This window comes from Urocampus carinirostris, chromosome 5 (assembly GCF_059441175.1).
Source record: "Urocampus carinirostris isolate Australia breed hairy pipefish chromosome 5, RoL_Ucar_1.0, whole genome shotgun sequence".
Classification (NCBI taxonomy): Eukaryota; Metazoa; Chordata; class Actinopteri; order Syngnathiformes; family Syngnathidae; genus Urocampus; species Urocampus carinirostris.
In genome coordinates this window covers 39041211-39061530 of record NC_142353.1, presented here as the reverse complement: position 1 = coordinate 39061530, position 20320 = coordinate 39041211, and the positions used below count along the sequence as shown (strand labels likewise).

Below are 20320 nucleotides of genomic sequence, written 5' to 3'. Positions count from 1 at the left end.
TGATTGGCTCCTTGCCACCTTTTAAACCCCCAGCTTTCTGTTACCGGTTGTCAGACCATCTGTGAACCTCAACTCACGCTAGGCAAGTCCTCCGACTCTGACTTCCTCCTGTCTGTTTCCCGACTTCGACCCGTTTCTGTTTTTGACCACGTTTCTGCACTCCCGTCCCGGCTACCGACCTGTTTTTCCGCTCTCGACACCGCCATCGCTCGCCACGGAAGTGCCACTTCCGCGTTCCGAGCGACCTGCTTCCCGTGACTGATGATCAGCGGATCAAGGGTGCAAGCCTTTTCCTCCTTCTCAATAAAACTGAGGGAAACGAACGCAGGTGGGTCTTGTCTCCGTTTCTGGTTTCTGACACTTTTCCACAATGCATGCCTTCTAAATACAAAACACCGCGGTGTTGTCCTAAAACATTAATGACGCTTCCTGAGATAAATGAGTACACATTTTTGCCAACATTTTATGCATAGTACATAGTAGGTTTGACAGTTTTTTATTACATATGTCAAGACTAGAATGGAGACAGGACCCACTTGCGTGCGTTTCTCTTAGTTTTGTTGGGAAGAAGGGAAAGGAGAGTACACACGATCTGTAGGTCGCTGGTCGCGGGGAGCAGGTTGCTCAGACGCGGAAGTGGTATTTCCGCGGCGAGCGATGGCGGTGTCGAGAGCGAAAAAAACAGATCAATATCAGGGACGGGGAAGCAAAAATCATGGTCGAGATCAGAAAAGGGCTCAGAGCCGGGAAACAGACGGGAATCAGAACAGGAGAGAGTCAGGGTCGAAAAGCTTGGCTAGCATAAGCTGAGGTTCGCAGATGGACTGACAACCGGTGACAGATATAACATGCGAATGCAATCTGGTCCATTTCTGTAGCAACTGCCAATGTCATGATTTGTCAATTCCCCTCACCTGCGCTCACCATTTCAGCCCCAGCTGCCACTCTTTCCCTAATTAGTCATCCTACCATTTAAGCACGTAATTCTCGTTCGCTCCTGGTTAGTCTGTCAGCAAACCTCTGCACTTGCAAAGCAAGCAATTTTGACTCTGGCTCCTGTTCTGATCCAGACCTGTCCTGTGTCCTGTATCCATCACCTGTCCCTGGCTTCCCAATCGTCTCCAATTACTTGACTTGTTTCGATCTCTGACCATGCTTCATCTTCCATCCCGGCTACCTGACTTGTTCCGATCTCCGACCATGCTTCGTTCATGAGGCCTTCCCGCTCCGCCTTCCCAGCGTTTTTTTTTCCTCTTGCCCCGACCTCCCCGATCCCTCAATGAAGCATTGTGTTAAACTTTACGCATTTGGGTTCCCCGCTTGTACCGTTCGTGACAACCAATGACAACTACGCAAAAAGACACGTCTGTGTTGCAATTTGGCACTATTCCCCACTGTAGGGTTGCTGACATCTAAAAATACAGGGCTTACATTTCTCCGGTACAACTTGTAAAAAAACAAAATTGAGTTTTGCGCTATGTAGTCTGGAATTCCCGGTACTTGGATTATATTTTAATACAATACATTTTAATCAGAGTGTAATGTTAAATACCCAGTAAGGAACTATGGTTCCTATCTTGAAGTGTTCCCTCAAAGGCCGAGACGGGAAGAATGTCCACTTTCGATCCTGTTTGGTGGACGACAGTCCCGGCCCAACTGTACGCACCTACTGCTCCCAGCATCATCATGTCCTTTAACAGAAAATTGGTCAGAATGATTTTCAATAAGAGATCTTAGTTGGTAACTATAAAACCCATTTTTCTAAATGAATGTTATTGTTTTATTGTGAAAAAAGGGGGTAATTTATATTTTTTTCATCTAAATCAACGTTCTGTTGTTTGTACCTATAACACAATGACCACACTATGCAGGTTTGTGTCATCACAAGTAAAAATGATGTCTGGATCGATTTTGTTTTAGGAAAATGCAAAAAAATTAAAAAAAACTTTTTGACTTGCATTTTATACACGTTTTTTTGTGGTAAAATGAATGAATGAATGAATGAAAACTTTATTCGAACATTAAAATAAAAAACGGAACAAAACAATAACTCAACAACAAAACAAAAACAATAACTCAACAACAAAATAATGTTATATAATATGTTCGAAAAGGGGTATTAAGAAGCAAAATATGTGGTAAAAATGTAATAAAATTGCAAAACAAATAAAAAGTATACTTGAGACACTAAGAAAGTGTCATGATTACCGATATGCATCACCTGTGCCCGCCCCTTTAGCGCCAACTGCCTCGGACTCCGATTGGCTCCCTGTCCCTATCTAAACCCACTCCTATCTGTCCCCTTTTGTCAGTCTGTCTGTGAACCTCAGTTTACACTAAGCAAGCTCTTCGACCCTGACTCATTCCTGTTTTTGCTCCCGTCTGTTTCCCGGTTTCGACCCGTTTTTTTATGTTGACCACGTCTACTCTCCTCTCCTGGCTTTCGACTCGTTGCTGATCCTGACCACGTTTTTGCTCTCCTGTCCCGGCTACTGACCAGTTTTTCTGTTCCCGACACCGCCATCGCTCGCCACGGAAGTCCCATTTCCACGTTCAGAGCGACCTGCTTCCCGCGACCAGCGATTACTGGATCGTGGTGGCAACCCTTTCTTTTCTTCCAATAAAACCGAGAGAAACGTAACGCAAGTGGGTCCTGTCTTAGTTCTGGTCCTGACAGAAAGTTAAAAACAATGATTCTTTATTATTTTTTTGTGTCTACCCAACTCAACTTTTGTCAAATAATGGAATTTTCGAAGGAACCCATAGCCTTCGAACGGTAGCTTTTATACATATACAATTTTTGCTTATTTTTAATCTTGTTTTTACTATTAAACTGAAACTTTAACTTGTTTTTCTAGTAAAATAAGAAAAGAATGAATCATTTACTCAGTATTGTCAAACAAACATTTAAAAACGTTTTAAGGTTTTAATTTCAATCATTTACATTAGGATTTTTAAGTAATCTAAGGAATATAATAATTAAAATGTTAGCATTTCTTTGCAGATTTTGATGTATAATTTAAAAAAATAACTAAAAAAAGATTTGTTTAACACATAGTTTTACTATGTTTTATAAAGCCCTAAAAATGTGGTTGGGTGGGTGTGTCCTTTAACCACTAGGGCCGTAGGGGCACCACTTCCCGTGAAGTGTCTTGGGCAAGTACAGCCTGGTGGAGCCCATCCCTCTCCAGGCCTATATAAATTGTATAACATAATTATTGTTTTTTTTCTTCGACAAAAATAAGTCATTGGGTGAAAAAAATCATACATTAAAAAATCAAAAAAGTATATAATATGCTAACATGGTAATAATTTTGCTAATTAGGGGTACTTTTTACTATTTTTGATCTATTTAAATGAATCCGAAAATATGAATATGAGCCCAATTATCTGAAAAAGCACATTTTACTTATTTCCCCCTATTTTTTAAGGCAATTATAAATGCACTTTCTTTTACAACAGTCCTTTCTGTGTGTCAAAGTGCTTAACAGTAGAGAAGCAAAAGGTAAAAAAAACAAAATAAAAATTAAGAAAAACAATAAAAGACAATGTAAGGGAAATTATGGTCTAAATGTGCCTTTTATACTACATTTCATTTACTTTTACGTTTATATTTCAATAGTGTGTGGTTTTACAATTTCACAAATAATTCCAGGGTCAGGAGAGTAGCTTTCCCAAGCCAAAGGAACTTTGTCTCTACAGCCAGGGGGCCGCTGGTGGGATCCCTATCTGTTATCAAACAGGGGCACAGAACTCTTTTCGGCTAACCCATACAACCAAAGGACAAGAGCATAAGCTTCCCAAGCCAAAGGAACTTTGTCTATACAATTTGGAGGCCACTGGTAATTTTCACAAGTCTTACCTATTTTCAAACAATGAACTTCTGTGATGTATCACTTATTATACTCGCACGCTATCTAGAGACCAACATTATACACTGCATTCAAATATGTGATTCCCGTCTAACCCAATAAGAATGCGCTTACGTGCACGTGTTTTATTCTATCCTCCAATCAGAAATCTATGAAATGGTACAAGAGAGAGGCTTACGCTTCAGTCCACGGGATTATTTCACAGCAATCCAAGAACACAATTTTGCCTTGTTTCAATCATCTTTCTTTTCTTTAACAAATGAGTTTGATTGTAACTTAAAAGTCTCTTATTTCACTTGGATATCATTTTGAACCTGACAAAGAATTAAAAAAAACATTTAAACATCACTTAAACTGAATGTGTAATAGAATAGAATAGAATGTACCTTTATTGTCATTGTTACAACATGGGATATGTTGTGACAACGAAATTGGTCTCGACACTCCAGGTCCACATTTTACAGTGAAGATAAGGAAAACAGAGTGATAAAGGAACAAAGAAGCTGTTTGTACTGTCCTTGTTGTATAGGCTTTTTTTTCCTCCGGAGAGGGGGGGGTGGGTGTATGAGGGGGTGAGGGACAGACAGAGATGGGCGGATCCAACTAGATGTTTGATCTTACTGTAAACACGGTCCAGTGTTTTTTTCCCTAATTGCTCAGTCCACGTATTGAATACCGGATACTGTTTCACATAATTTTGAAATTCCAGGGATCGTAACAGCTAAATATATTAAATCATCGGATCAAAGTATCTGTTTACCTTTTTGCTGGAGTAGTCTGCACTAAAGCCCACCTGGGACATCTCCATATTAAAATTGTCGCCTCCCTTGCCTGTACCTATAGTAAGCATCGACAAGAAAGAAAACATGTCAACTGTGCAGATGAGTAACTGATTAACAGTGTTGGGACCTTTCTAACACATTCATGGAACACAAATACTTTTCTCGATTCAAAGGTACTGCAACACGTAATGCATAAAATATTATAGCTCTACTGACATTACTTGGTATGTTACTTCGTCTTATTGACATTAAATGCAGATGAGCATATTGCAGTGTCCTCTGAGTAGTGCTGACCACCCCTATATTTTTCACATTGTCACATGCAACCCCAACAGCAATTTTCTTAGAATGGACATTTTCATATTTACCTACAAAAGACACCTAAATACAGTTATAGAGGTGCTCAGAGTACAAAGACTCTGAATTTCTCCAAATGTAAATATCCTCCCTACTGTATATACTTACATCTAAGCAGAATTGATCACTATAAAATAGAAAACGGAAATAAGCTTATTTGCGCATATTTGGTGGTGTGTCACCAGTAGCGAATGGTAGACACTGCGGAAGTGGGGGGCGTGGCCTATACAGGAACAAGAAACCAAGGGGAAATCAATGGGGCAAATGTGAGAACATAATTTACAGTAAAAGTGTGCTGAATTTTGGTCTTATTATTTGTAGAATTATTTTTTACAATACACCATGCCTGGAGAAAGTCAAGTCGAGTCATGTTAATTTGTATAGCGCTTATTCACAAAAAGTCTCAGACTACAGACTTTTTTACACCGTCAAATTTGATGTTCCAAGGATGAGCCAAAATTCATATCTTGGCCAGGGTTACAGAATGGGGACTGATGAGGTCCATGGGACGATCCGATCAGGACCGAGTGCCGGTGAACAGCACCTTTACATGGGCTGAGTGGTCAACCGCGTTGTCCCGCAGGCAGGTTAAAAAAAAGGCCGAATCCTGGACACTAAAAACAAAACGTCCTGGACAGTACCGAGAAATGGAGATGGAGATTATTGAGTGGTTTGAAGCCAAGAGACAAAATGGATATGGAGTGTCTCAGCTAACAATGTACAAGCCAAAAATTAGGAAAGCTTTGCTGATTTTCAACGGTGGTTTTCACGTTTTGTTTTATTTATTTGATGATGTGGTTTAGATTTTTGTGTTTATTTATTTCTTAACTAGAGCAACTTGCTACTTATTAGTGTCAGTAATCTGAGGGGTACGAGAATTACTTTTTTAACGATTTAACAAGTACTTCGAAATAGTAACTATTTGCCAGTAACACGCCCAACACTGCAGAAAACGCACAAAATAATAGAAACCTTCGATGTTAAAGATGCGGCTGCCCAGCGTCCCCGCAATGTTGGACAGGGCTGCCTCCTCAGACACGTTGAAAAAGTAATTTTCAGTGGGCGCGCTGGCAATGGACTTGATTTCTTTGATGAGATTTTCCGTGTCGATATTGTTTCTAGTGTAGTAACCCAACACCTGGAAAGAACGGGAGACAAAGGATTTATCAGATTCAGGTAAACATTTACATAAAAAGGAAGAAAAAGCAGAGAGATATTCTAAACATTGAATCATCAATCCATCCATTATCTGCACCGCTTATCCTCAGTAGGGTCGCGGGGGTGCTGGAGCCCATCCCAGCTATCTTCGGGCCGAGGGCAGGGGACACCCTGGTTGCCAGCCAGTCACAGGGGACACATAGACAGACAATTTGCTCGCTCATTCACACCTAGGGACAATTTGGACCGGCCAATTAACCTGACATGTATGTTTTTGGAATGTGGGAGGAAACCGGAGTGTCCGGAGGAAACCCACGCAAGCACGGGGAGAACATGCAAACTCCACACAGGAAGGTTTGATCCCATGACCTCAGAACTGTGCTGCACATGCCGTGCTGCTCATTGAATTATTTAATAAAATAATTGTTTTTATAAACTCAATTGTTTTGCTTTTTTGATTTTAAAATTTTAGCAGGGAAAAACAAACAAATATTTTTTGTAATAAAAACAAGGAAACGCTTTTTACATTGCATTATCTCAACCCCTGAGCTCCTTTTACTTCCTTTGCCTATATATTTTTTATACCTTTGCTGCAGCTGCATCATCTTTTTGCTTTTAACCATAAAGAAAATATAAGAGGAGACAATGTCAATGTCGCATGTTCAATTCCCGGCTCCTCCGTGTTATATGTCAAAGTCTCCTTGGGTAAGACACTGAATCCTTAATGCCCCCAATAAGCAGGTAGGCGCCTTTCATGGCTGACTCCCTATTAGTGTGTTTGTGAATGGGTAGGTGTGAAGCGCATTGTAAAGCACTTTGGGAGGTCTTCATTGACTTGAAAAGCGCTATATAAATGCAGACCATTTACCATTTAAACAAAATGGATAAATCGGATGAGATACAACCACCAGGGAAATTACCTAAAGTATATAAATTCAATAAAATCTATATATTATACTACATATGACAATGTTGGTTTGGATTTTATTTTAATTCTTTTATAAAATAATTATTCCTGACAATTGATGATGAGATGTGAATTTGGTTTCATATAACGCCTTGTTATAAAATCAGATTACATGACATGAATGATCGTGAAAATTATTTCCTGTCAGCCCTGTTCTTCTTCTCTTGTTTTATAATAATATTGATAATAATACATTGCACAACAAAGCGCCTTTCAGGACACCCAAGGTCGCTGTACATAAAACAAGCAAGTAATAAATAGTAAATCAAACACAGTAGAGTTAAAAGGGGGTGCTATATGAGGCAGATGGTCAAGAATAGGGAAGTCTGAAGAGGTGAGTTATGAGTCCGGATTTTACAGTGGACAGTGTCACAGAATTTCAGAGGTCAGTCTACAATGAGTTCCAGAGCTGGGGGGCAGAGCAGCTGAAAGCTCTGCTCCCCATGGAGCAGAGGCTGGCAGTAGGTATAGTGAGATGGTGGGAGGAAGATGATCCGAGGGTGCGGGATGGCGTGGCAGTGTGAAGGAGGTTGGAAAAGTAGGGAGGGGTAAGGTTATGAATGGCCATGTAGGTGTAGAGCAGGATTTTGTAATTGATTGGTAGATTGGGAGCCAGTGGAGTTGATAAAGGAAAAGGGTGATGTGATGGCGAGAAGGGTTTTTGGTAATGATACGTGCAGCAGAGTTATGGACCGGGTGAAGTTTATGGAGGGACTTTTGAGGTGAACCTTAGAGGATTGAGGTTTTGTCAATAGTTTATCCAAGCTGTTGATTTTAAGTACCGTATTTTCCGCACTATAAGGCGCACCGGGTTATAGGGCACACCCCCAAAAAATAGTTTTTGGTCCTATATTTTCCATACATAAGGCGCGCCAGATTATAAGGCGCTACAATGGGAACGTCGACAAAACAGTCAGATAGTTCAGTCAAACTTATTACCCCCTTAACATTCCGAAAGCTTGCAAAGAAGCAAATACGTGTCTCAGACATGTACGTAAACAGTGTCTGTACGATGTCACCAATCACTCAAATGCATCGTTCCAAATATCATTCGGAAGGTTAAAGTCTTGGGATTCAAGAAATGCCAAACATTTCTTAGTTTCCATTTTATTTTTTGCTGGCAACTGTGTGGACAGCAAAGTAAGAATTTTATTGTGCAAGGAAAGGGGGTTCTCTACTGTGCATATGACAATAAACACTTTGAATTAAATTTAGTTTGAAATTAGACTCATCACAGAAACATCAAGATCGTTCTAAAACAAGATACCGGGAAAATATAACGCCGCATAGCTCACCTAAGTTCTCTTGCAGCCATCACGTTCAATAATGATACGTAACCATGGTCTTCTTACAACCGTGAGTGTAGTAAATCCAGGAGAGCAAAATATTTACAAATACAGAATAGTAAAAAATGTTTTCTCTATGCCGTAGTGCAACCCAACGTATGATTCACATTCATCTTTTTTGGCCAATTTCAGGCTTTGTTTCGCCCCTTTGGCCTATGCGAGCCTGTAAATCATAAAAAGGATCCGCCCCCTTTTCTTTCGAATAACTTTAGCCAATAGTGACTGATTCAAATGATGATTGACACATTGGTTAGGAAATGAAACGCCGGTATATAAATCCCAGCATACACCGCGGACTACTTCGCCTTCAGGGGAAAATCTAGTCGGCGGCTGCTTGCCTTAGTTGCAAGACTTTGCGACTTAATATTGATCCATATATAAGGCGCACTGTATTATAAGGCGGATGGTCAGCTTTTGAAAAAAATAAAGACTTTTAGGTGCGCCTTATGGTGCGTAAAATACGGTATATTATAATTTTGTATATGACGATCAGTTGGTCGAAAATAAAAATGCCAATCAATCAAAATACTACCTCCCTGATTCATAATTGAATTGTGAGGCTCCAAAAAGACCCCCAGTCCCTCCAGCTAAGGCACACTTTTTACGCCATTAATTTACAAGTCCGGCCCCCGGGAGAATGTTTTTTCTACCGTGTGGCCTGGAGCTAAAATGAGTTTGACACCCTTGACTCACAGCAATACCGAAGCGCGTGATTCCTTGTTTCTCGCATTCAGGGATAACGGAATCTCTGAAGGCTTGGTCATGGGACTCGCCGTCGGTAACTACCACCATCACCTTGGAAGCACTTGGTCGGGCACCCAAGACCGGATTGAAACCCCATTGACTTCAAAAACAAAGACAAACAAGATTATGCAATTAGATAACACAACCTCCATACAGGTTCTTCTAAAAAAATATGCGTGTTGTAATAAAGTTCATTATTTTCCAAAGTGTAATGATAAGAATGAAACTCTCATATACTGTAATTTAGATTCATTGCACACCGACTGAAATATTTCAGGTATTTTATAGTTTTAATAAACATACCTGTCAAGCTGTACGTTTTTGCCGTACGAAGTACGTTTATTATGAATTTTAAGACATGTACGACGTACAAGAAAATCTGTACGGAAAAACGCAAATTTGTCAATCATGGGTACCATCCGGTATACACCGACTATCACAAAACGGCAAATCAATCGAGTCAGACGAGTTCGCCGCAGTAGCCTCTATCTCTGTATCGTATTTTTTCGTTGCAAACGAAGCGAGCGGTTTGATGCTACTGTGCGCATGCGTCTGCAGCCTCGGATTTCATGTGGTAGTTATGTAGTGAAAGGAAGTCCGTCTCTTTTTAGAGAACCGGCTTTTTCGGCTCAACTCGTTAAAGAGAGCCGGCTCTCAAACGGCTCACTTGCTTCGATGCATTATATTACGAATTATTATGTTGTATAAAGAAGTTAAGAAAAAAAGGATGTATAAAAGGAGAAAATGAAAAAAGACAGGTTTGTGGTTATCCCTTTATCAGTATATTACCAACAATAATTTAATGCAGAAAATGAATTAATAATTTGAATAAGAAAATGTATTATTCTACTTAATTATATTTGCATGTATTTTTTCCTTCTACGGTGAAGGTCCAAGCTACTTAATTTTTTTACCTTTTTTATAATAAACCTCATTCATGTCGAACAACTCAGTATCTCACGACAAAATGTTAATTAACAATATACGGTATATGAAAAGAGGAAACACATGTACAATATAACATGTTAAACTACATAAATAAACACGTTTGAAAAAAAAAAATGGTGTAAGATTATTTCGTATTTTGTAAGGGAGAATACAACATTTTTGTAAGGGCATGGAGCCCTGGAGGTTTTAATATTAAGGATTTTGGCATACAGCTCATGAAAAACCCAAATTTCTATTTAAAAATATTAGCATATCATGAAAAGACCTGACCTAATCATCTGAGACGAGTTAACTCTACACATCTCCAAATGATTCTTGAGCCTGGTTCATTACTCAAAATAGCAATTATGGGTAAGACTGCTGACCTGACTGCTGTCCAGACGGCCACCATTGACACCCTCAAGCAAGTGGGTAAGACACAAAAAGACCAGAAGAGGTGACGTCATCCACTCTGCTGTTGCTAAACTACAAACACAGCACCCCGAGGCCATCCTGCTAATAATCAACACAAGGATACTGCTGGAAGTTTGCATTTCCCTATGGGGATGAATAAAGTATCTATCTAATTATCTATCTATCTATCTATCTATCTATCTATCTATCTATCTATCTATCTATCTATCTATCTATCTATCTATCTATCTATCTATCTATCTATCTATCTATCTATCTATCTATCTATCTATCTATCTATCTATCTATCTATCTATCTATCTATCTATCTATCTATCCATCTATCCATCTATCCATCTATCTATCTATCTATCTATCTATACATCTATACATCTATACATCTATCTGTCTATCTAGACATATGTCTATTTAGACATCTGTCTATCTAGACATCTGTCTGTCTATCTGTCTATCTAAACATCTGTCTATCTATCTGTCTATCTAGACATATGTCTATTTAGACATCCGTCTATCTAGACATATATCTATCTGTCTATCTAGACATCTGTCTATCAAACTGTCTATCTAGACATCTGTCTATCAAACTGTCTATCTAGACATCTATCTATCTATCAGTCTATCTAGACATCTATCTATCTATCTGTCTATCTAGACAGATGTCTATTTAGACATCTGTCTATCTAGACATCTGTCTGTCTATCTGTCTATCTAGACATCTGTCTATCTATCTGTCTATCTAGACATATGTCTATTTAGACATCTGTCTATCTAGACATCTGTCTGTCTATCCGTCTATTTAGACATCTGTCTATCTAGACATATATCTATCAAACTGTCTATCTAGACATCTGTCTATCAAACTGTCTATCTAGACATCTATCTATCTATCTGTCTATCTAGACATCTATCTATCTATCTGTCTATCTAGACATCTATCTGTCTATCTAGACATCTATCTATCTATCTAGACATATATCTATCTATCTGTCTATCTAGACATCTTTCTATCTATCTATCTATCTAGACATCTATCTATCTATCTATCTAGACATCTATCTATCTATCTAGACATCTATCTATCTATCTAGACATCTATCTATCTATCTATCTATCTATCTATCTATCTATCTATCTATCTATCTATCTATCTATCTATCTATCTATCTATCTATCTATCTATCTATCTATCTATCTATCTATCTATCTATCTATCTATCTATCTATCTATCTATCTATCTATCTATCTATCTATCTATCTATCTATCTATCTATCTATCTATCTATCTATCTATCTATCTATCTATCTATGTATCTATCCATCTATCCATCTATCCATCAATCTATCAAGATTAAAACAATAAGAGACTTGAAGTACTTTGATTGTGTGTAATGATTCTAAGATATATAAGTGTCTAGTGTTTATCAGTACATTGCAGAAAATAATGAACTTTATCACAATATGCAAATTTTTTGAGAAGGACCTGTACATGGGACAAATTTGTATGGTGAAACCGACCTGGCGTATTGAATGGCATGGAACGTGTTTGTAGAAGAACCTTGCATTTGCGTGAGTTTGGAGGCCGCATTCATCAACTCTTCTCGGGTCTTGTATTGGTTCAGTGGAAATTCGATCTTGGCCTCCACCGCGTACTGAATGACACTGACCTTGCCATGCACAAACACAAAGCGTGATAAAAACAAAAATATTCCGCAATGTTTTGTGAAAAGAGGAGAAAACGTGGTGTGACCTGGGTGTTCTGAGGTCCGATTTCAAGACTTGGTAGCAGTTTTTCAATGAACTCTCTCATGGGGGCCCAGGGATAGATGCTGTTGGAGCCGTCCAGAACGATCACGATGTCCATCGGCCCTCCGCAAGCTGGAAGGAAGTAAACCACAATGAGAGCTAAGCTAGCTCACAAAACTTGACAGTTGCGGTTCTCACTCTGGACGGCAGGAGCGAAGGCAGGTTGAGGCTGGAAAAGAGGACTTAGTCTTGAGCAGATTCCAGGGTAGTAGTTTTGATCGCCACACTTTTGTGCCCAAAGTGGACCGCATGTCTGTGGGGCAAATCAGGATGGGAGACAATAAAATAGTTGTTAAATGGAATACCAGAATAAACGACCTTTTATCCTATCATGTGAACTTCTAAGGTCTGAATTGGGAATTTGGGGTTTCTACTTTGATCCAATTCCTTTAAGGCAGGTGGCAGCAACCTTTTTGGTGTGGAGTGCCACTTTCAAATTTCCTTGTAAATCAGTGTGCCACACCAAGATCAATGACTCCCACCAAATTTTTTTTTTTACATCCGAAAGAGCTGTCATTTTACATCAGTGCGAATATACAACATGGATATACATTGAAATCGTATAACTGACCAATTTATCTTCCACCATTCTTGTTCATCAATAAACTAAAAAATGAATGTGAGCAACATGTGGAGAGGCCTGTAGACATCCATGACTTCAAGTTTTTACCACCAGAATCAACCATTCTTCATCAACAATGAACTACAATCAAAAACAAGTGATATGGACCATACCATTCATCAATGATATCTTATTGCAGAAAGTATCAATACTTGAAATAACAGCAACAAGGCAAAAGGCTACTTGAAAATAAGTGCAACAGACATAACAGCTGATTTGGTCGCAGATATAAATGGTTTTCCGTGCTTTGCTATGTATGCAGTGAGCAATGTGATAACTTGCTTCAGTGGTGGTGTTTTTAGCAGTGACAAATGTTTTAGGGTCTGTGTTTTTGTGCCGTACCTGGACACAGCGCGTTTTAATATCTACTCCTTGAATTCATGTTTCGTCTCGTAATGTCGTTTAACACTTACAACGCTCTCGAGGCATAATGCACAAACAGCACAGTAATTTTAGGCACAAGCCCCCAGTCGTCAGTCAAAGAACGAGATTTTTTCGCTGAAGGAGTTGTCATTATTGTTTCTGTGGCTTGGTCAAAACACGGATTTCTCCCCTTCTGCCAGTCGCTGTGCAGACACACACTCACACACGGAGCAGAAGAGGAGAGGCGCTACCGTAAAGCCTCTAAATAACACGACAGCAAGACTGAAAATGTCAAAATTTCAGGTAAAAATGCGCATTTAAAAAAAAAAAATCATTATTATTTTGCCGTGCGCTCGCGTGCCACTGGTTAACCCTTCGCATGCCACTGCTGGCACGCGTGTCATAGGTTGCCGACCCCTGCTTTAAGGTGTGTACTCCTTGAACCGTTACCAATTAAATTAGCTGCTTTTATGATTCGGTTCTGCATTATTTATATACGGTATCTTAAACATTAAGAAAACCAAGGCTGGGGCTTGTTTGCCACTTTGTGCCTGGAACACTTAAATTCATTGGTATGAAACATTAGCATTTTATTATGTGCTAGAAAATGGATGAATAATGTAGCTGCATTGTTATTGAACCTATAATTTTTTTTTACTTAACAACTAGCCTCTTTTGGTATGCCAAAAGCTAACTTCTTTTTCAACTTAAGTTTTCTTTTGTGACACTTTTTAGCTGCGTCTTTATATAAATTGTAAGAAAATAATCCAAACAAGCATTGTCTTCTTCTATGCGTTACTGACAAATGTCTTCTTCATTGAAAACCAGCATTGCCTTCTTTAATTTAATGAAAAATCCAAATTTCTTCTTCTATGCGAAAATTAGCGTTATCTTTATATGTCAGTATATAAAAATGCGAATAAACATGCGGGATCTTGCACCAAAAAGTTTTGTTTTCTTTTACGCTAAAAACTAGCTTCTTCTTGTAACTGCCTTGTTCTATAAACAGCAAATAAATGTAACCTATGTATGTTTTTGACCTAATTTTGCACACGGTCCAGAAAAGGCGTAATAGTCTCCGCGACTATCTCATGGAGAAGTTAAGATATTTTATTTCCGTTTTCTCTCTGTCAACCAGAAGCCAATCGACACATCCTTTTAGTTTTAATCAGTTTGTTCAGAGTCCTTCCTGCCCCGCTTCTTGTGACCACAGCCCCAACGCAAAAGCTGTTGCTGGTTGATAGACATTTAGACGGAAAGATGGTCGGAAGCGTACCATGAGACCATTGACTGCAGGCGTGAGGGTCAGAGTATGGTATTTAAGAGCCATTTTTTTATTTTTGGTGTATTTATGTTGTAGTTTGTCATGTGTTTTGTTGGGTATTTGGTTAATTGACATTCCGACAGAAAGACAGTCGGAACTGTACCATAATACCATCAAACGCCGTCATGTGGGTCAGAGTAATAGTATGCAAAGTCTGTATTTATATTATTTTGTATTTTTCGTGTAGTTTGTCATTTATTTTGTCATGTATTTTGTCGGTTATTTGGTTGATAGACATTCAGACGAAAAGATAGTCGGAAGCGTACCATAAGACCATTGATTGCAGGCATGCAGGTCAGAGTCATGGTATTCAGAGACGGTATTTTGATGAGTATTTTATCGTTTGTATTGTCATTTATTTTGTTCTGTTTTGTTTCATCTTGTAGTTTGTCGTGTTTTTCGTCATATATTTTGTGATGTATTTGGTTGATAGATATTCATACCATCAGCATACCATCACACATTTGACTGCTGGTATGCGAGTCAGGGACATGGTATTCATAGTCGGTATTTATTTTGTGGTGTATTTTGTGGTGTATTTGTCTTGTAGTTTGTTGTGTATTTTGTCATTGATTTTGTCGTGTAATTCGTTGCATGGTTTGTTGTGTATTTTGTCATATATTTGGTTGTGTAATTGGTTGATAGACATTTAGACAGAAAGATGGTCAGAAGCGTACCATCAGACCATTGACTGCCGGCATGTGGGTCAGAGTCATAGTATGCAGAGTCGGTATTTACTTTGTCAAGTATTTTGTTCTGTATTTTGCTTTGTATTTTGTCATTTATTTTGAAGTGTATTTTGCCCTCTGGTTTGTTGTGTATTTTGTCATATATTTGGTTGTGTAATTTGTTGATAGACATTTAGACAGAAAGCCGGTCGGAAGCGTACCATCAGACCATTGACTGCCGGCATGTGGGTCAGAGTAGGGTAGTCAGAGTCGGTATTTATTTTGCATGTATTTTGTCGTTCATATTGTCGTCTTTTGTTTTTTGTCTTCGTTTTGTCGTGTCATTTGTCGTGTTTTTCGTCATATATTTTGTGATGTATTTGGTTGATAAACATTCATACGGAAAGACGGACAGAAGCATACCCTCAGACATTTGACTGCTGGTATGCGAGTCAGGGACATGGTATTCGTAGTCAGTATTTATTTTGTGGAGTATTTTGTCGTTTATTTGTCATGTAGTTTGTTGTATATTTTGTCACGTGATTTATTTGTGTATTTTGTCACATATTTTCCTGTGTAATTGGTTTATAGACGATTTAGACAGAAAGATAGTCGGAAGCGTATCATTAGACCATTGACTGCTGGCATGTGGGTCAGAGTCATAGTATTCAGAGTCAACATTTACTTTTTCAAGTATTTTGTCTTGTATTTTGCTGCGTATTTTGTCATTTATTTTGTTGTGTTTTTTGTCCTCTGGTTTGTTGTATATTTTGTCATACATTTGGTTGTGTAATTGGATGATAGACAATTAGACAGTAAGCTGATCGGAAGCGTAGCATCAGACCGTTGATTGCTGGCATGTGGGTCAGAGTCATGGTATTCAGAGTCGGTATTTATTTTGCATGTATTTTGTCGTTCATATTGTCATCTTTTGTTTTTTTGTTTTTGTTTTGTCGTGTCGTTTGTTGTGTTTTTCGTCATATATTTTGTGATGTATTTGGTTGATAAACATTCATAGGGAAAGACGGTAGGAAGCATACCATCTGACATTTGACTGCTGATATGCGAGACAGGGACATGTTATCTTGTCGTGTATTTTGCCGTGTATTTGTCATGTAGTTTGTTGTGTACTTTGTCATTTATTTTGTTGTGTAATTTGTCACGTGGTTTGTTGTGTATTTTTTCATATATTTTGCTGTGTAATTGGTTGATAGACAATTTAGACTGAAAGAAAGCGTACCAACAGACGATAGACTACAGTCATGGTATTCAGAGTCGGTATTTATTTTGTCATGTATTTTGTGATGTAATTTGTTTTGTATTTTTTCATTTATTTTGTGGTGTAGTTTGTCTTTACTTTGTCATGTATTTTGTCCTCTGGTTTGTTGTGTATTCTGTTATATATTTTGTTGTGTAATTGGTTGATAGTAATACGAAAAGATGGTCGGAAGTGTACCATCAGACTGCAGGCACGAAAGTCAGAGTCATGGTACTTGGAGTCGGCATTTTTTTTGTGTAGTTTGTCGTGTATTTTGTCCTGTATTTTGTCCTCTGGTTTGTTGTGTATTTTATTATATATTTGGTTGTGTAGTTGGTTGATAGACATTCAGATGGAATGACGGTCGGCGCGTACCATCAGACCATTGACTGCAGGCATGCAGGTCAGAGTCATGGTATTCAAAATTGTTTTTTATTTCGTCGTGTACTTTGTCTTGTTGTTTGTCATATATTTTGTCATATATTTTGTGATGTATTTGCTTGATAGACATTCATATAGAAAGACAGTCGGTAGCGTACCATCAGATCATTGACTGCCGGCATGCGGGTTAGGGTTAGTCATGGTATTCCGAGTCGGTATTTATTTTCTCGTGTTTTTGTCATGTTGTCATGATTGCCAACTCTGGTCACCTGGAGCAATCATGTGGACGCCTTCTGATTGGCTAACGCTTCCTTCTTTAGCGCGCTGCGCCCAGACCTCTTCGTCGGAGGATACGTTTGTAACTCCGTGTGACTCTCCTGATTACCCGTCCCGTCCAGAACTCTGTTTACCTGTTTCTGCCTGCCTCCGACCCGACCTGCTTCCGTCCCACGTTACGATCTTCTCTCCAGCCCCGGTAAACTCGACCTGCTTGACTTCCGCCCCCCCGATTGGCCACCCGATCCGAAGCCTTCTTTCCGGCTCCGCTGCTGACGGCTGACAGCCATCACGTCTCCCGCAAGCCCTGATCGCTTCCCTAAATAAATAACTGTAACGAATGCTCTGGGGTTTCCTGGTCTGTTCTGGTCTCCTGATAGATGTAGCTTGTCGTGTATTTTGTCATATATATTGTCGTGTATATGGTCGACAGACATTTACGGAAAAACGTTCGGATGCATACCATTAGACCATTGACTGCCGGCATGCGTGTCAGAGTCATGCCGAGGGACATGTTGACGTTGACGTTGGTCACATCTGGAATGCTGAGAGAGTCTTTGGCGATATTGAAAGAGAAAGAAGAAATGTTGACAAGGAATGTTTGGTTGAGTAACATTTGTTCTGAGCGGCAACGGGTGAGGCTCAAAGGTCGAAGCCAGAAGCCACTCCTTACCTGCAAGGTTGAGCTTGTTGCAGCTCGTCGTGGACCCTGATACGGGACATTTGTACAAATCTCCCTTCCTGTTTTGAGTATAACCACTCCAAGGAGCACCAACCAGAAGCCTACATACACAATAATATATGTTTCATTTTTCATTGTTATTCTGCCACCCCACATAGGAATGCTCCTGCTATATGTAGAAATAATGAATAAATAAATGGTTAAACACAGTCCCGACAAATATATGCCATATAAATAGCTGAACACATGAATAAATCATAAATATAAGACAAAAAGGCAATCCATTCATTGATTTATGCATTTTGGTATTTACAATGTCATTTTAGTATTTTCTTTTCATGTATTTTGTCAAATTTGTTGTCGTATATTTTGGTGTGTATTTTGTTATATCTATCATTGGGTGGCTTGTCATTTTTGTCTTGAATTATCTTTTGTATTTAATCGTGTATTGTGTTTTGTATTTTGCAATTATATATGTCGGTATTTATTTTTAGTGTATTTCATCATGTATTTTGTTGTGTATTTTGCCGCGTACTTTCCATGTATTTTGTTGTGTATTGTGTCATGTATTTTGTTCCGATGTTTGTTAAGTGTTTTCTCACGTATTTTGTTGTGTAATTTGTATTTTATTTTGTTGTGTATTTTGTCATTTTTTGTTGTGCATGTTGTTGTGTATTTTTTGTATTTTGTCACTTATCATATCATTTATTTATTTCGGTTTTTTATTTTGTCGTGTATTTTGTTTTGTATTTTACGTGTATTTTTGTGTGTTTTTTGTCACTTATTTTGTCGTTGATTTCGTCTTTTATTTGGTCTTTTATTTTCACATGCATTTTTTTCGTGTATTTTTTCATTTATTTTGGCATGTATTTTGTGATGTATTTGTGTAATTTGTCATATATTTGGTTGTGTATTCTGTCATGTATTTTGTTGAGTAATTTGTATTGTATTTTGTCTTTTGTTGTGTACTTTGTTGTGTATGTTTTTTGGTATTTTCTCATTTATGATATCATTTATTTATTTCAGTTTTTTATCTTGTCGAGTATTTTGCTTTGTATTTTACGTGTATTTTTTGTGTGTTTTTTATTGCGTATTTTGTCGTTTATTTCCTTTTATTTTGACATGCACTTTTTCGTTTATTTTTTCATTTATTTTGTCATGTATTCTGTCATGTATTTGTGTAATTTATCATGTATTTGGTTGTATATTTTGTCATGTATTTTGTTGTGTAATTTGTATTGTATTTTGTCTTTTTTGGTTAATTTGTTGTGTATGTTGTTTTGGTATTTTGTCATTTATAATATAATTTATTTATTTCAGTCTAATTTGTTGTATATTTTGTTTTGTATTTTGGCATGTTTTTAGTTTTTTTGCCGCTTATTAAACATTTTGTCTTTTATTTTGTCGTGTATAGTGAGCTTTTCATCTATTGGTTGATCAGTGATGAAGAAAGGCATTGCAGTTGACCGGTGCATTCATCAATCAACCAATAGGGGAAAAGCTCAGCCAGTTTGACCCGCCCCCTCATTTTAATAACATTTAGTTGTGACAAAATACATGAGAAAGTACATGACGGAATACATGACTAAGTACAGGACAAAATACTCAACAATATACACAACAAAATACATGTTGAAATAAATAAATAAACAAATACGTAATAAAATGAATAAATTGTATTTATGTCATATTGTCACGGTTGCCATGGGGCCCAATTTGCCCCGCCCGTGTGGCACCAGCTGCAGCTTGTTGACGGATTGGCTCCCTGTCAGTATTTAAACTCTGTCCTGTCAGTCCCCTTTGGTCGGCCCGTCTGCGGATATCCGTTTTTACACGGCAAGCCCTTTTTCGCCTGTCCTGTGTTTTTGCTCCTGCTTTTTTTCCCACTACGATCTGTTTGATCTCGACCACGTCCGCTCTCCTGTCCCAAATTACAACCTGTTTTGATCTCGACCACGTCTGTTCTTTTGTCCCGAATAACAACCCATTTTCTGATATTGATCCCGGCTACTGACCCGTTTTTCCCGTTCCCGACACTGCCATCGCTCGCCACGGAAGTCCCACTTCCGCGTCTGAGCAACCTACTCCAAGCAACCAGCGATCTCCGTATCGTGTGTGCACTCCCCTCCCTTCTTCCCAATAAAACTGTGAGAAACGTTACGCGAGTGGGTCCCATCTCCGTTCTGGTCCTGACACATATATTTAGGTATTATGGGAGATATTTGTAAGTTTATAATTATTTATACATTTATCGGTCACCCATACAAATAATCATACATGCATTTGTGTCTCAGACGTCAAACACTTGAGTAAAAGCAAGCAGACGATGAATCAGAATGTGCTGAGTGTTGGGA

General features: G+C 38.5%; 1 protein-coding gene across 1 annotated transcript in view; it reads right to left on the bottom strand.

Annotated features, from left to right (window-relative positions):
- Positions 1 to 20320, bottom strand: part of itga2.2 (integrin, alpha 2 (CD49B, alpha 2 subunit of VLA-2 receptor), tandem duplicate 2) — a 45980-nt gene that overhangs the window by 18743 nt on the left and 6917 nt on the right. Inside the window, exons 3-11 of the mRNA XM_088335208.1 lie at positions 17958 to 18067; positions 17748 to 17839; positions 12531 to 12645; positions 12337 to 12464; positions 12105 to 12253; positions 9176 to 9326; positions 5984 to 6149; positions 4633 to 4709; positions 1553 to 1691 (exon numbers count right to left, since the gene is read on the bottom strand). Coding sequence (XP_088191334.1) covers positions 1553 to 1691; positions 4633 to 4709; positions 5984 to 6149; positions 9176 to 9326; positions 12105 to 12253; positions 12337 to 12464; positions 12531 to 12645; positions 17748 to 17839; positions 17958 to 18067 — 1127 coding nt within the window. The remainder of the gene's footprint in view (positions 1 to 1552; positions 1692 to 4632; positions 4710 to 5983; positions 6150 to 9175; positions 9327 to 12104; positions 12254 to 12336; positions 12465 to 12530; positions 12646 to 17747; positions 17840 to 17957; positions 18068 to 20320) is intronic.